General features: G+C 40.0%; 1 protein-coding gene across 2 annotated transcripts; it reads left to right on the plus strand.

Annotated features, from left to right (window-relative positions):
* Window positions 1-5,978: 5,978 nt before the first annotated feature.
* On the plus strand, window positions 5,979-17,342 carry nr2f6b (nuclear receptor subfamily 2, group F, member 6b). Of its 2 annotated transcripts, none has more exons than XM_028445653.1 (5): window positions 5,979-7,687; window positions 9,803-9,918; window positions 12,392-12,708; window positions 13,835-14,081; window positions 16,611-17,342. In XM_028445653.1, exons 1-5 carry the CDS (start codon window positions 7,419-7,421, stop codon window positions 16,883-16,885), a joined length of 1,224 nt encoding a protein of 407 aa, XP_028301454.1. In that variant the 5' UTR covers window positions 5,979-7,418; the 3' UTR covers window positions 16,886-17,342. The 2 variants fall into 2 exon arrangements, with proteins under 2 accessions (XP_028301454.1, XP_028301455.1); XM_028445654.1 differs by having other exon boundaries at window positions 5,980-7,687; window positions 9,803-9,897.
* Window positions 17,343-17,860: the final 518 nt, after the last annotated feature.

A 17,860-nucleotide genomic window follows, 5' to 3' on the forward strand; every position in this document is an offset into this window, starting at 1 on the left:
ACAAGCTGCCGGTGGAGTGAAGCTTTTATTTTTAGAGCTCCCCCTGCTGACTGGCTGCAGTATAGGTCATAAACCCCGCCTCTTCAATGTTAACTGGTGGGATGATGGTCAAACTGCAAAGTTAAAATACTCGTCACGTAATTTTTTTCGAAACCTAAACTCTGCTGTGATCATTAGTTAATATCACCCGACATTGTGTTCAAGAGCTCATTTTTCTGTGAAGTTTGTTTTAAACAAGTTATTTGAGGTTGAAACGGGATTTTACGTCATATATGACAATGATTGACAGCCGCGGGTCTTGCATAGCTCTCTTTGTGAATAGCAGTTACGTCGTGAAGGAAAGCCGAGACTCCATTTAACTAAATATTTGAGTTGAAATACTGTATATCGTAGTTTTGTACTAACGTCTATGATCTGAACAAGTCGTTGGTAGGATTTCCAGCAGGAAAGATACTTATGTTCTTGGCGTAGCTGGGCTGCGTAAGTCATCAGGGCAGGACGCTAAATGGGCGGGGCATACACAGATTTGACTTCACAAAGAGCAGCTGCATTCCTGACCAGCAGTTTCAAAAAGCCACACACACACACGCACACGCACACAACATTGAAAAACACAGTAGTTTGTTGTGTTTTTGTTGTTGTCTTTGTTGCTCCTTCACACACACATTCTGCTGACAAATGCTGCTCTAAGCTCACACTGTGAGGGAGGCAACAACAACAACACACCACTGGAGGAGGAGGAGGAGGAGGAGGGGTCATAGTGCAGCTCACCGCTCACACACTGTTTGATTATGTGAGCAGTCACAGCCATTATCAGCATTCTTTTTTTCTAATTTCACCTTTGAACACTTTGTATTACTAATAAAGTCCATCGTAAACCATTTTTTTTCCCCACAGCAAATCATCAACTGTCAGTGTCAAAAACTCCTCCTCACCCTATAACCTTATATTCAGATTTGGTTTCAGTTCAGTCTGGAGTTAGCCTGACTCTATTGCAGGGGTGTCGAACTCATTTCAGTTTAGGGGACAAATACGGAGCAGTTTGATCTAAAGAGGGCCAAAGATTTGATGCTGGGGTAATTTCAACATTATTGTGCCCTAGTTTGCGCATATATGTATACATAAAACACAAAATATATAAGAAACCGACCCTATTTAAGCAATAAGTGACTGATATCAGTCTCAACAGGATCTTCACTTTGAATTTGTGACCAATTTCTATTTAATTAAGGAAAATATTACATCATAATTTGCGGAAAATTGAAGGATTTCAACAGTTTAACATGTAAAATGACTGAAATGGTACGATATAAGCACCGGGAAAACTGTGAGCCAATGCAAATATTGTTGAGTTTCATTCACAAAATGATTCATGTTTTCTCTGTCATTTTTACTTTGTCCTGCAGGATGAATCTGATGCTCCAAAGGAACAGATTTGGACCTTATTTGACACATGCGCTCTATTGAGACGTCCTTTTCTTGTTTTTGATTGTAACACCAAACATGTTGTGTGTTCAGTTTCAATGGTTACACTCATGTTTTCATAGGATCTCTCCAATCTGGTGTTGGATTGAATGTTGCCATAAATCCAATCATCAAATTCCAGCCAATGCGTTTCTGGCTATAGGCAGACAATAGGGCACAGGGTAAACTAAGTCCTCTGTCTCATCTAAAGAAAATACCTGTCTTCATTCCTAAGATGCTTAAAAACCAATACAGAATAAAATATTAAAAATAAAAATAAAAAATGCTTTCATAAACTGTAGTATTTTAATTCATAATCATGTCAAAATTGTGGGACTTCAAAAGTTGTGCAGTGTGTGACGTCCATCATGGACAGGTACTGTAGGTACCCATCATCATAATCTAAAGGATTAGATCTCATCTACGTAGTTTGGTAAACGCCCACAAAGCCAGAAACAAGTCACAGGATAAGAAACCACACGTCTGACTTTGGGTTTGTCCCAGAAAACTATACATCTTAGATGTAAAAGCACACAGGAGTTTGGATTTGATAAGATTTTAAAGTTGTTTTCAAAATTTACAGAAACCACATTTTTTTATTTGTGCTTTTTTTTTTTTTGTTTTGCTTTGGTACGTTTGTTGATTTGTTTTTAAGTAAATAAATGCATAAAAAAAGGTTCTAGCTGAATCCAAAATTCTCCTAAAAAGTACAGCGTAATGAAAATGTTAATAAATATGTTTATGTCAAATGATGCAATAATACAGTAACTTAATTAGGAGTGATCATTTACTTAACATATAATATTTACTATTATTTCAATACAATTTATATGCCAATATAGTTTGATATTGTGCTTCAAAATAAGTTGGTGTAAATCAGTTTTCTTTCAAGCTGAATCAAGTGGATCACATCAGTGAGGACATTTGTTCTGCATTTTTTCAGACATATATATATATATATGTATATATATATATATATATGTATATAGTATGTTTTTCTTTGTTTTTGTTGTTTTTTAAAGGCCACTTGCCTTCTGACAGACTTGCTGTGCATACAGTACATGTAGAAGTTTTTGATGATTTTCATTCAATATGAGAACCCCACACTGTATTTATCTTTGATATTCTGTATCAGTTAAATGTGAGCACAGAGGAGGGAACAGCCCGGAGCATCTCAGCGCTGGGCTGACAAACACACAAGCAAACACACATGATATTAACTCTTAACGTAGCAGAACATTTACGTTTAAATTCAATAGCCTGAGAATATTTACACACACTCAGGAGGAGGAACGTCTAAATCCTGCACAGGAAGACCCAGCAGTGAGGTTGCATCATCAGCAGTTTTATATTGTCAGGAAGAAGGTTTAACAAAATGACAATCTAATTACTGACTCTCATTGTAAGGTGTATAACACAGACCTAGGTTATATCTTTAGCTTCAGGATATCTTCAGTGGTTATGCGAAGGTACGCCGAGTGATCAGATCAATATAATAAGATCTAAAGTTCTGACCTCTGAGGCTTAGAGTTAAGTACTCATACAGCAGCTAAGGGTGGACCCTAATGTCATCTGAAGACGAAAGGCTTATTTACACACAGTGAGTCACATTAGGCTCTATTCTCCCATGTACGGAAGTCAAAAAAGCCGTGCTGATTTTGGCTGTGCCCCCCCAACACGCCCCCGCCCAGCTTTACACTTGGCGACCGATTTAACATTTAGATTTAAATTTAACAATTAGATATTGATTTAACATTAAGATTTATTTTTCATGTGTACACTATTTTAACAATGATATTTAACATGCTATTTTACATTGATTTCTGTGTCAAATGAAAGGAAAATTAGCTAAATGTGAGGAAAGTGAGTTAAATGTTCAAAATATGTTGGCTATGAAAAAGTGACAGAGGTTTTACATTCGGCAGCCCATACCGTGTAACGGCCACTGTCACACACTGTTAATGTATTTTATTTTCATTCTTTTCATTTATTTTGTAATCCAGCAACGTTTTCCATCTCTTTCAACAGCACCATTCATTGATCTGAAATGAAATGGTTTCATGATGATCAATCAGCCACTTTAAGATGGGACAAAAACAGAAGGCATTATATTACATTATATACAGCCAACATAACATTTTTCAAATAAACTTGTTACATTGTTCATCAACGAATAAGGGCCTTTCAAATTAAAAGTGTGCTCTAACATTTTCAAGGAGTTCAATGACTTTTACAAGTGTTCCATACTCCATGTTCCATAATTTCCAGACAGCCCAAAGAAATAAAAAAAGTGTCTATTTGTACGGTTACCGTATGGACAACACTCAGTGATATTGGTATGGTTACCGAAGTACAAGTACGTAGCGTCTTAGGGTTAGGGTCAGGTTATTACTCAATATCGCAACAATTTTTAGGGTTAGGGTAGGGTGGGGGTTAGGTTTAGTCTTAGTCACATGACCTAAATTGGCCAAATAGGAGTGCTGCATACGGATAGAATGTCGGTATATTGATACGGCAACCGTACGGAAAGCCACTGCCAAAAAACAACATCATAGCCCAATCTACCCTGTTGTAAATGACTAAGTCCACCGTCTTCATTCACAGACTAACGCGTGTTGGATCTATTTACGCAATACGCACGGTGGGCGTGTCTGGAGTCTGGATGTGAGACTACGCTTAAGAGTTACGCGCGTTACTGCATGTGCAAACGAGAGAATAGTCCCCATTGTGATTAATGATGGCCACCCTTACCTAACAGTTACATATTAAAAAAGTTAAAAAAAATATTCTGTAATCCAGCAACAACAGCCACGTTTAGTCATTCAGGGAGAATTCCTGTAAAAGCAAACATTTCTGTTTGAGAGGCTAATACATCGCTCTGTAGGAGCTTTTTTTCCACCATTTGGAGACTGTTATTGGAAACCTTGGGCAGAGGCTTGGATTATTTGTTTTGTCCTCCCACGTTTCACAAAGACCATCACATGACAATACTGTTGGTAATTTGGAGAAAACAGGCCAGGAATTCCTCAGGAGTGAAGGCGACGGACGGATGAGTTTGCTATCAAGGCCTGAAAGCGACAGGCATGTAAACGGATGGAAGTCCTATAACAAGCCTTTAAGGTGTGATAACATCTGACTCTTGTTTCTTTAAATCATTTTTTAAGCATCCCTGTAATTTTTCAGTATCATCAAATCTAAAATTAGAAATAAAAAACTGGTCCATAGCAGCACAAACATCACATCCAGTGCTAATCAATTATTCAGCATTTCAGGAATAATTAGTATGAAAAGATTGAGTACGTGGATGTATACTATATCGGGACATTTTTGAAGTATGCACGGTGGGCACACTCGTCATACTCAACCGTCCCATGATGCATTGCGAGAGGAACGTTAAATGATCCTGGGACCAGCTTCAAGCTAAAAATCAACCTTTCAAAACAAAAGCATCTCTTCTTGTCTTCCATTGGCTTTGAACTCTTTTGTAAATAGGGCTCTAGTTTTGAAGTTAACCTAAAGTTTTGTCAGTAGCACAATGGCGGGTCTTTGAAAATCTCCAAAATATCAGCATGAAATGTACTTGGAAGACTTCGAAGTATACTTCAGTGGGAACGCTCATCATCCTAACCATACTTATAGTTTATAGTTAACAGAATATACTCATTGAGTTTGTGGTGTATAGTACGGAGTGTGACATTTTGAACACAAACTATGTACATCTGTATTAGGAGGTGATAGGAATCATCGCTGGCAGCTTTATTGGATAGCTATTGTTAGGTCAACTGTAGGGTTATGGCAGTGATTACTATAGTCAATTATAGATCACCATTGATTTCTCTGTTTACTGTTTTTGACGTTTGCAGATGGGATGTTGCATTTGGGGGTGGGTTTTAACAAATAAAAGTCATACAAATAGACACAAAGGTTGAATGTGGTGCTTTACCGAGCCTAAATATTTTCCCTCTTAAATGAACATTATAAGGTTTGTTCGGAGACTTCCCCCCGTGCCTCTGGAATCTTCCCGTGTGTGTGTGTGTGTGTGTGTGTGTGTGCAGCAGGTGTGAAAGATGTCATAGTTTTTTGACAAGTTGTTCGAAAACAACAGGCACTCCTTGTCTTTACTGGGTCAACAAAGTCGGAGGAAGTCTTTGGGATTAGAGTTGAGTGGAGAACATGAGTGTGAGCCCTGTGCATGTGTGTGTGTGTGTGTGTGTGTGTGTGTGAGTCCAGCTTGCCTTCCTTTGTTTTAGGGCGGTGCTGAGAATAACCCCCTCTTTGCTTCCAGGCAGGGCCGGGGTCAGGTGGTGGTTGTGGGTGGTGGTGGTTCAGGGGGAGGTTCTGTGTGTGTGTGCGTGTGTGGGGGGCATTCTTTCCCAGTGCATGCGTTTATATGTGTGTGTGTGTTTATGTGTGGCTGCAGCCCAGTCATTGCTCTTTGACTCTGCTGGCCTTATAAGGCATCCGGTGTCATGGCAACAGCAGGGCTTGAATAGCAGTGTCAAATCCCTCAGCACACACACACACACACACACACACACACATACACACACGCTTCCAAAAGGAGGAAGTCAGGCAGAGAGCAGAGCGAGGACGGAGAGACAGGAGAGGAGGCTCTTCTTCTTCGCTGGTGCTGCGTCTGCCTCCCAGGGAAAATTCTGTGACCTTGTTTTTCCTGCATGTGCTTTTTTGATTAAGTTATTCCTGCAGGGGAGACGAGTGGAAAGAGGGGTGGAAAGAAAAGTCCAAGGAGAGTGCAACAGGACATCCTGACAGGGAATGCAGAGCCTGTGATTGTTACTGCTGGATGGACAAGTACCAACAGAACAAGAAAGAGGAGACGAGAAGAGAGAAAGAGAAAGAGAGAGAGAGAGACAACGCTGTGGAGCGTGGAGAGCAGACACACAACTGTGACTAAGGAGATTTTCCAACTCTGCTTCACTTTTGGCTTGTTTTTCCTCTGACATCTGATCCCTTCATGCACCACAGGCAGAGGGAGAACCAGAAAATTATCTGATTCCACAACAGGAAGAACTTGTGTCACCGCAGAGCATCATTACTTTTGGGGAAAAGGAGATCATCGCCCTTTTCCATTTATCTTCCCAAGTCTCTCTTTGAGCTGAACGGCACTCCTGAGTCTCTGCAGAAGTGGAACAGAGGTCAACAGAGAGAAAAAAAGAGCTCAAACCTCATTTTTGTGTCTGTCTTGTGAGACTTTCCATCTTCTTCATAATGGCCATAGCCTCAACACGTCAAGAGTGAGTCTGGACTAGAATTGCCTCAGATCAGCAGATAAAGCTCAACGCGTCAGGAACTGGTTGGACTAGTTTGTGAGTTGGAGCAGAGGGCAGGGCAGTTTAACCCTGCTGAAGGAGGGCTGTGCTGTGCTGTGCTGTTCTCTGCTCGCTTTGCCTTGTCATTCTGAGAGAAAAAGTCGTGCTGGAGCGTCTCGTTTTCTCCCTGCTTAACCGCCCTGAGGAATAGGTGAGGCATTTCTCTTTCTCTGAGAAGGAGGGACAGCGGCGAAAGAAAAGAAAAGAGTGAGAGAGAGTCAAAGTGTAATTTATTGTTTCCTGTGAAAAGAGCAAAGACACCCTTTTCTCCTGCCCTGAACTCTGAACCTCTTGAAGTTTTCTCTGACCTCGGCAGCCATTGATCTAGAGGTCAGGGCTGAAAACACAAGGGTGACAACAGGAACAGAGTGAGAGAGACGGGATTAAAGGAAAGAGGGAAAATAGCATTGAAGGACCTGAAGGTCAGCACAGCCAGACGGAGACGGGGGAGAGGTCAACACGAGGGGCCCGAGAAACACTTTTTGAACTACTTTTAAGGTCTTTTTGAGCAAAACTTTGACTTGAAGACAAACTTTGGAGCTGCCGACCCTGAGTCTGGACTCAGTTCGAAGGGGTGGATCTGTGCATGATCCACTCTATAGTGGGCTTCCAGCATTAGAGAATATGGCCATGGTGAGCGGGGGATGGGGCCACCCTAACAGGGACACCAACGGGCTTGGGGAGAAAGCGTACCTGAGGAGAGACGAGGAGGAAGGGTCGCCGCACGCCGCGAGCAGCGACGTGGACGTGGGGGAAGAGGACAAGGCCTGCGTGGTGGACTGTGTGGTGTGTGGAGACAAGTCCAGTGGGAAACACTACGGGGTGTTCACCTGTGAGGGCTGCAAGAGCTTCTTCAAGAGGAGCATCAGGAGGAACCTCAACTACTCCTGCAGGTAGACCCACACACGTTTCATCTGTATTCACTCTGCCTTTATATCTGGTCATAAATGCTTTATAACAAAGTGACCCTAAAGGTAAACACATGGGGTGGATCACATGTCAAAAGTAGATCACAAAGCGGAAAGCCAGTGGGACGAGTCTAAAGTTCAACTGGTCTAGATTCAACGAGGACACAATGGGACTGTATTTGTGGAGTTTGCATGTTCTCCTCATGCTTGCATGGCTTTCCTCAGGTGTCTTTGCAGTAATAAAACATGCATGTTACTTTGATCAGAATGTCCTAATGACTGAAAATAAATGAATGACCATAAATATACTGTAAGTGGCAATTGATTAAAATGTACTTTAAAAAAATTACTCTTAAATTTAGATCTGCAAGTGTTTTTTTGTTTGTTTTTTCCAAATAAAAAAAATTGACTTGCTATGACAATTTTTTAAATAAAAAAATTTAGACTTAGATTTTCATATAAAAAAAAAAAAGCTAGTTTCTTTTTCTAAACAATGGGATATCATTTCAGAAAGGTGACAATATGTCTGTTGTCATCTTCAAATGAACATGCATTTTGGTCAAAAGTATACATATTTATCCATTTATTTACCAATCTGTCTGTGTTTTTGTCATTGTACAAATAAAAAAAATGACATTAAAAATATTTTCAAACCAATTTTAGGAGACAACGAAGCTGTTTAACCACATAACTAACATTTTTTTTTTTTTTTTTTTTACATGTACCAATATGTCTTTCAAAAGCTCATAAATCATCCGATAGGGATTCACTCACAAACAAAAGTCAAAGGTAGAACTTGACGCTCAAAAGGTTATTTTTTCTTTCAACCATAAACAATCAATGATCATGTGACTTGAATCTTGGAAAAATTTTGCCCATTGCATTGTGGGATTTTAAGAAGAATGAAAAGACGGCACCAAAGTGGAAAAGTTTCATTAAGAAGTGGTTTTACTTTAATCTAACTGTGATTTCTGGTATTTGTTCCCCAGAAAAGGAAGGCAGGGATTCACTTAAAGTCATTTGTCCTGGTTTTGTTTACCGTGTTAACTGTGATATGCGGTCAGTTTGACTTCGGCCATTATCATGTCACAATCAACATCCGCTATTGTTTCGTCAACAACTTTCAATCCGTGAAAACACCAGAAGTGTCACTTTGGGAGTGTTTTTGGGGACAAAAAAGAACAACTTTTATATGATGTTCAGGTACAGTTTAAAAAATGTGAGTTTTGTAGTTAAGCAGCTTTAAGATCACTATTTAACGTATATATTCTGCCACTTCATATCCTCTAAGGGGGCGCTTGTGAGTGCAGAGTGCTGTACTATCGTGAGAAGACGTAACACAGAGTTATTAAGCAGCTGTAAATCCATAAAGTACATCTCTGAGATAAATGTAAAGCACTTCACTGTGAAAACGTGTTACATTGTGATCAAACTTTTGTTCAGTTCTGTCACGCGGCTCAAGCACGTTCACAATGAAGGGTTAAACTAAAGGTTGAGATTAACATTGACAGAGGGGAGTGCAGATGAAAACCATTTCTCACTCTGGTATTCACTCCGACCCTGCTTACATCTCTCAAACAGCCCACAGACAGGAAAAAAAAAAACAAACAAAAAACAGAAATGAAAGCCCCGAAGGTCAGTCATGTGAGGATGGATTGCCTGAGAAGGTCAACATTCCCATTATTCTTCGGCACTGGAACATAATGTTGCAAGTCAGTTTTCTCCTCCTACTGAGAGACCTCCTTCGCCCACTGAATGCAGCCGTTTCTTCCACATAATAAAAACCCAACTCTGAATGGATGAAGACCTTTTAGTGAGTTTGCCAACATTGCAAAGCAAACTCTTTTCTGACAGACATCAACCTGCTGTAAAAAAGAAAAAAAAAAAAAAAGGCAACGTAAGGGCGTGTTTGGCTGATGATTTACAAAGGTCACAGCCCTGATAGCTTTTTAGTTTTCAGCCTCACACAGTCTCCCCTCAGAGGGAGAGAGAGAGGCAGAGGAAGGAGCAGCAAAATGAAAAAACTGCAACAAAAAAAAAAAATCTGTGAATCTGCTGAATATCATCATTTTAAGTGTTTGGTTTCTTTTCTTCGCACAGATCTAATCGGGAATGCCAAATAGACCAGCATCACCGCAACCAGTGCCAATACTGTCGACTGAAGAAATGTTTCCGAGTCGGGATGCGCAAAGAAGGTGCGGAAAACTTCAAACGCAGTATGTTTAAGGGACTTTTGGAGAGCAACGAACTGTTGAAACGTTGATAGGTCACTGAAAAAAGGGACATTTACACGTTTCCTTCAGCACTGCGGAGCATTTGAACACATGTTAGCTGTTTGGTGTTTGATCAATGTCATGTAGACAACTCGTTCATACATGGTCGGAACAAGCAAAGATTCAGGTTTTATGTCAAGTCAAATATTCGTATGTGTATATGTTGGTTGAAAACATTAATTAATCTCTTATACACGCTTTCCTTGATCACATTGATTAAATGATATGTATGATTTTTTTTTAAATGCAGTCTATTAGACTTTTGAATAACACTTTCCTTGAAGTTTTATTCATAAGGCTGACAATACGCTGTCATTATTATGACGTGACACCCGTCATTAGCATGAACAAGATATCATGAAGACTGTCATTAAGTGTTGTTTGTTACCCTAACTCTAACCCCTAACCCTATCTAACCCCATTAGATCCCTCCACCTAACACAAAAAAGGCCAACATAGCTCCAAAGGTGTCATATTTAGCAAACAACACTTCAAGTAAAGTGTTACATCTTACAAAGCAGAGACAAAAGGGCAGATTTCCACTGTTTCCTTTGTGCCGTGAGGTTTAAAACATCCCATAATTTACCCACAAACAGACCACTTCACATCTCCTGTAGCAAAAACAACCACAAACACATGAAGGTCCTGGATGAGAGACGGACAGACAAAGCACTGCCACCCAAACAGACAGACACACCCTGACATTTAGCAGCAATCCAGCACAATATTTATACTGTCAACTCAGACGTGTTTTCACTGCACCGCTCCACTCACTTCTGACCAGTCTGTGAGCAGGAGAACTTCATGTAGAACTTCACCCAGTTTCACACAGTGTAGCTTTGTTTTTAGCGTCAGACCTTCATCAGTAACCATTTCAGTGACTCCCACATTAATGTGGACAACAGCTCATTTGTGCTTGTGTCCCGCAGCCTGATTACCTCACATGAGGTTTGTGTCTGTAGACTCCAGGCACTCTGCCACACAGTGTGTACTGAGGTCACAGCATACCAGGGGTTACTTCAGGCCTGGTTATTAATGAACCCTGCTGGCTGGACTGGTTTCCACTTACCTGGAAATATGTGTTTCACCTTTAACCCAGTAAGGAAAGCAGCTGCGTGTTCACACCAGAGTTTAATCCTTTGAAGCTTGGCTGCTGTTATTCCACTGGGTGCAGAACTGAGACAGCACATTGAAAGATTCAAAGTGCTTTGAATTGTTGTCATGCAATGCCACAAAAAAAAAAAAAAGGAAATAAGACAACAACCAAAAACTGCCAAGCACCACATCTCCTCTTAGTCAGATATTGGCTGTTATTTGTATCAGAGATCTTGATCATGGTACCATGATCATTCACACTTTAAAAGCTTGGAATACATTTCTATCCACATTAATAACTATACAGTTGGTTCAAATGTATGGGTACCTCCATTTTTATGATAAATCGCCATGAAACACGTAATCCGATTCGATGCAGATAAAACTCGGTGGAATAATTGATGAACCAACCCAAACTGAGACAAATTTCCCAAAGATCAGATCAGTCATTACAACTTAGATATGTACTATTTAAATTTTGCTATTGATGAGATATAGGGATTTTTCAATCTTTTAAAATGATCCAGAATTAGTACCATATATTGATCCAAACCCCTCCCCCCAAAAAAACTTTTTTAATGGTATCTTCCATGGTGTAAAGCTCTATCTTTGGTTTAAACTTTGCCAAAATCGCTTAAGTAGAGCACTGTTGACGTAGTCCTGCAAACAGACACACAAAATATAAATGGATGAACAAATACAAACTCCTTGGTGGGGGCTACAGGACCTGGTCATATTTTCAAAGCTTTAAACAACGTCTAATGTATATGCACTAGGTCAGGGGTTCTCAACTGGTCTCACCCTCGGACTCACATTTTGCCACGGTCATTAAATCGCGACCCACTTTTTTTTTATTTTAGAATTCAACCAAGCAAATTTAGTTTTTCAAAAATAGCTGTTGAAAACACACATATATAATCCTTTTTTAAACATAAATCTTCATATTTTCCTGTGTAACATGCATTTTACAGCATGCATGTCAAAACATACATTTCTTTCAAAATAAAAGACAAGTCCAACATGAGAGACATTAAGTATTTATTTATTTTTGACCAGCTGTTCGTGACCCACCCAGTGCAGGGTCCCGACCCACCAGTTGAGAATCGCTGCACTAGAGTCAATAATGCATAACAAAACGCGATAAAATGATGCATAAAAAGCCTTATTTTGCAACTTACTGCCACCTGTTGGCCTGGAGGGGTTGAAAGTGTTTCTTGCACCCAGTGTTGTCTGTGTATCTTCTGAGTTCATTGTTTTTGTTGTTCCCTGGGTCTCAGTTCAGATTGTGATGAATTAATCCCGTTCTCTTGTGTCTCTGCAGCTGTCCAGCGAGGACGTATCCCTCCGACTCACCCGGGGATCAGTCCAAACTCTCTGGCCAGAGGAGTTGGCGTTGGGGGCCACTCCGGGGCCGAATATTTCAACAGTCAGCCAGTATCAGAGTTCATCTCCCAGCTCCTGAGGGCTGAACCGTATCCCAATAGTCGCTACAGCGCCCCCTACACCCAGGCACAGACCAGCGGGGCCTCGGTCATGGGCATCGACAGCATCTGCGAGTTGGCAGCGCGTCTCCTCTTCAGCACCATCGAGTGGGCCAGAAACATCCCTTACTTCCCAGAACTCCCAGTTTCAGAGCAGGTCAGGCCACTAGGAAAGTCTAGTTGACTTACACAGAGATGACACCTATTCTGTTGTCCACTGATCTTTGGTTTAGTCTTTATTTTCAGGGATGTAAAAACTATTCTGAAGTTGGTCAGATCAGAAACATGTCATGAATCACAGTCTTTTATGTATTCCCTGTCAATTAACTTCTATTTCTACTTAGTTACTTATTTAACCCAGTAGTTCTTTAACGGGGGGGATGGGCACTCTACTTTTTTTTTTATTAATGTTGTAATAATAAAGTAATGTTTTGTAAAATAGAGTAAAGTTTTTAAGAAGAGTCACAAAGAGAAAGTTTGCATTTGGGCAACATCCTCAGCAGAAAAGCCCAGACAGTGTTGACAAATGTCTCGTTTTACTTCCCAATCAGTTCAGATTTTAATTTCAATGTCTCTGTGGAGCCGGTTTAGATGCTCTGACGGGCAATAATTGGCCCACAAGCCTTATGTTTGATACCTGTGCTGTATAAACTAAGCTTTAAGCCTGCTTGATGGTCCTGAGAACTTATTTTTCATACTAAAGTAGACAATAAGCCATCACAACACCAGCTTTGTAAATTTCTCCTACAGTAATCCAAGCCATTTGCAACAGGCCAGGGTTGGGGAAATTTATAATTGTGATTGTAATTCAAACTGAATTGAGTTTAGACTGACATCGCAATTGCCATGAAAATTCTATAAAAATTGTCTATTATAATTTAATGCCAAACTGGGGAAACATGTTACAGTTCTACACATATGTAGTTAACAATTATTAAAATAAGCTTTCCCACATTTTACCTTTTAAAAGAATATAAAATAAGGGGTATTTTCAGACAAAGATAACCAATGGATAGGAAAGAAATGAAATCATCATAAGAGATGCTAACAGGAAGCTAACATATTAGGGTTTTTATTTTAGACTTGGTAACTTTAGTAATGGAGAATGTAATTGTAATTGACTTTCTGAGGATAAAAAAAAATTGTAACTTAATTGTAATTGCAAAAAATTCTGGTCACTGTAATCGTAATGAAATTGTAATCAAACATGGATTGTATTTATCCATCTATAGTGATTAGATCTAGATTGAATACTACATACAGTACTATAATGTGTCCCACAGGTGGCGCTGCTGAGGCTGAGCTGGAGTGAGCTGTTCATCCTGAATGCAGCACAGTCTGCCCTCCCACTGCACATGGCTCCTCTACTGGCAGCTGCTGGTTTCCACTCGTCTCCCATGTCTGCAGAGCGAGTGGTGTCCTTCATGGACCAGGTCAGGGTTTTCCAGGACCAGGTGGACAAACTGAACCGGCTCCAGGTGGACTCAGCCGAGTACAGCTGTCTCAAAGCCATTGCACTTTTCTCCCCTGGTATGTCTGACACTTATTAGTTCCTGATTAATTATTAAATTCTCCATATAATTCATTTTACTTCTGTTACTGTAAGACTTTCACAGACCTATTGTTATTATTGTGTTTGGCATTTGAAAATTACCAAATACAATTGTTCTTGTAGGGGTTCTTATTATTATTTTTCTTCCGTAACTCCTTTGTCGTGGGTCTCCTCCGAGGCTAATAATGCAGCACTAATGATACGTGTGTCATCTCAAAATGTCAAGGATGTGCAATTGACCTTTTTTGGAGCCAAAATGTCAAGGTCGAGTCAAGTGTAAAAAAAACTAAACTTTCCATATCTCTATAAATATTTATTGTACAAGTTTGATGATTACATTTATGAAATGCTCATCTCAAGTGGAGTATTGTATTTTCTTGGACCGAAGCTGTACGACCTACCAGTAAAAAGATTGGTAGGGGTCAAAGTTCATGACATCACAAAATCCCTATAACTTGGCCACTGGTACCATTGAACAACATTTCCTTTCAATGTGTGACCTTGACCTTCACTCAAGGTCATATTTAAGGTCAGTCCTCTGTATTTCCTGCATTATTACTGTACTTTCAATTTAATCAGTAAAAAGAACAAACTTGTCAACAAATCTAGATCCAGGTTGTCATTTTTGCCAATTCTCAAATGCTAAATACGTATTCGCCTTGTGAATAGCGGTCTCGCCTAGATAAAATTGGTTCTATGTTTTACATCCCATAATAGACTATGCGCTGCCCAGACATGCTATCGTGCTAGTTTAGTTAGCTGCCTTTTAAAGCTGGTAAACAAGTTGTGAGTTTTCTACCGTCAGGCTGTCTCTGGTAACAATCCAGCTGTTGCATCGATTACTTAGTTTGAATCACTTTGGATGCATCAATGGAGTCTCCTTTATCTTCTAGCTTAGTCGTACTTCCATAGAAATACAGTTTCTGGCAGTTTATAGGAGCTTTGAGGCCAGACAGCTTACATTTACCAATAGCGGTGGGACAACACGTATAACAATACGATACAATATTTTTAAAAAGTCCAGCTGGAAATATAATAAATTATTAATACTTTTATTTTGACTTTTGTACTTACTCCGAATATGACCTTTTTGACTCGATAGGAATACAAAATATAAAATCAAACCATAACAATTTGGTGTGTAGTAGGGATGGGCGATATTGACTGGAAAAAATTATCCCGATAATTTCTAGTATTATCACAATAACGACGAAAATCACGATAAATAAAAAAAACAAAAACAAAACAACAACTCTGAATACATCAACACTAAACACATTAAAAAGGCTACAATAGCTGCTGACTCAGAGTTCATGAGCTGATATTTTATGGAATATAGTTGTGCATGTGAATCACTATTAGTGTTATTGCATGTCATTTATTTCTTTCCTCACTTGAAATGAATTTATTTTCTAAAAATAAAAAATATAAGCACATAAAAAGCACAAATGACTCCAATAGTGTGTATTTCATATTTGATCATGAGTTACGGCCCGTGGCAATTTCCGACATCGTTCATATCGTGGGTTGACATGTTCTTACGTTTTTGACAATAAATCATAAACAATAAAATATCGCACATTCCTAGTGTATAGTAATACCAACTCCTACCTTTAACGATACTGTCACGTATCTGAGTTGTGGATGAGGAGCCAAGCGCAGAGAGAGAATCAGGCAGCAGGCCGGCGTAGCTTTGGTAGAACCAGTCCATTTTAATGATCAAAAAGTAACAAGAACTCAAACCCAAAAAGGAGGAACGAGGAAACCAGGGGGCACTGGGAGAAAACGCAGCAACAACACGAACGAGATAACACTGACAATGAACCAGCCATCGTTCTGTGTCCAAACACTAAATAGTGAGGGAGGCTTGATTGGGAACGAGCCACACCTGGAAGCAAAGACATGAGGTCGCTAATCACTAGCTGCGTTTCCATTACCCTTGGAAATGCATTCAAATCTAAACAGCACAATAAAAACTGATAATGGAAACACCTGAATATCAAAAAACATCAGCGTAGATATATATTGTTTAGTAAATCATGTTCATGAGCAGATATTTCAAGTGTCAGGTAACATTTATCACTAATTCTTACAAACACAAGTGGAAAAATAAAGTAGACAATCTTACTGAAGCTCCATCGCTACCGACATCGTTCTCTTCCCGCGTCAGTGTCACATGACCAATAGAGCGTAACTTCATTGGCTGGACGTTGGATAATTGAGGAGGGGATCGATTGCTTTTCCTTGGTTGTTGTTTTGGACTGCAATTATTTTATGTTGAATTTTTTTTAAACTTTTTTAAAATAAGTGTCAGCAATTTAAAAAAAAAAAAAAAGCATACTGGAAATTCGATGGTTTTGAAATTCAAAGTCTGATTTTGATGCTAAAAAAAATTCAGCTTTAAAAATACGAATTCAAACTCATTCGCACAGATTTCCTTCCATGTGAAACATTTGGGAACCACTGTGACAGACCAAGCCTTTGACAGACATGTGTGTCCTCTACAGATGCCTGTGGTCTGACAGACCCCGCCCATGTGGAGTCCCTGCAAGAGAAGGCTCAGGTGGCCCTGACAGAGTACGAGAGGTTACAGTATCCGAACCAGCCTCAGCGCTTTGGCCGCTTGCTGCTGCGTCTGCCTGCTCTACGCGCCGTGCCTGCAAACCTCATCTCACAGCTCTTCTTCATGAGGCTGGTGGGAAAAACGCCCATAGAGACGCTGATCAGAGACATGCAGCTCTCTGGGAGCTCCATCAGCTGGCCCTACGCTCCTGGACAGTGAACGTCCCACTGACACCCATCAGGTTCCAGACTGGTGTGGAGAATCATACTGATCAAAGAGTGGATTAATAGAACATATAGACTTGGGTGGGGACGAGCTTATGATACGATATCTGACAGTTTCCTTACATTAACTGTGTTAAAGGTTCAGTGGAATGTCACCAAAGCTGCTTTCAGTTGTGTGTGTGTGTGTGTGTGTGTGTTAGGGCTGGGCAATATATCAAGATTCAAGATATATCAAGTTTTGTATTTTGGTGAGAAAATTATAATATCGCCTACATGGATATATTTTTATTTTATAACTTGTATCAAATTCTCGTTTCTGGAGTCAATGCTTTCGCTACTTCTCAGAACAGCATGTAAAGCTCATTGATCGCTGACCAAGACCTTCCCCTAAACAAGCCACACTACAGAACTCACTCACACGTGCTGTCCCTTTTAGGAGAAAAAGCCAAAAGTGGCACATAATGTGCAGCTGTTTGTTAAAAAAGACTTTATTGAGTTTAAAAACATTGCGATTTATATCGTATATCGCCATTTTGAGAAAAATTATCGAGATATGAATTTTGGCCCGTATCGCCCAGCACTAGTGTGTGTGTCCTTTTACCTCTGAGCTTCTTTATTGAGATGTTGACTCGACCAAGAGGCTGCGTGCCTGAACTACCTCTGAATGTGACTCAGCCTGACTCCATGCTTAGTGTGTGTGTGTGTGTGTGTGTGTGTGTGTGTGTGTGCGTGTGTGTGTGTGTATGTGTGTGTGTGTGAGCGCTCTCTGCTTTGTTAGTCACAATCAAGCCATGGACGAAGTGTCACCTTCACAGACATCACTACAGCTCAGACGTGCTCTGCAGAAAGTCCAGTGTGATGTTTGTCCTGAAGGCAGGAACAGGAAGTGAGCTCACAGACTCCAGGAGCCCATCTGAGAATAGTCTGTGATGTAGAATCACACAATAATAATAATAATAATAAAGGAAAA

The sequence above is a fragment of the Gouania willdenowi genome, chromosome 4, assembly GCF_900634775.1.
Source record: "Gouania willdenowi chromosome 4, fGouWil2.1, whole genome shotgun sequence".
Taxonomy (NCBI): Eukaryota; Metazoa; Chordata; class Actinopteri; order Blenniiformes; family Gobiesocidae; genus Gouania; species Gouania willdenowi.

Bases quoted from the DNA above. Each gene is read 5' to 3' on its own strand.
- nr2f6b (XM_028445653.1), top strand. From the start codon at position 7,419: ATGGCCATGGTGAGCGGGGGATGGGGCCACCCTAACAGGGACACCAAC. The intron at 7,688-9,802 runs GTAGACCCACAC...TTCTTCGCACAG, and splicing joins AACCTCAACTACTCCTGCAG to ATCTAATCGGGAATGCCAAA. The intron at 14,082-16,610 runs GTATGTCTGACA...TGTCCTCTACAG, and splicing joins CATTGCACTTTTCTCCCCTG to ATGCCTGTGGTCTGACAGAC.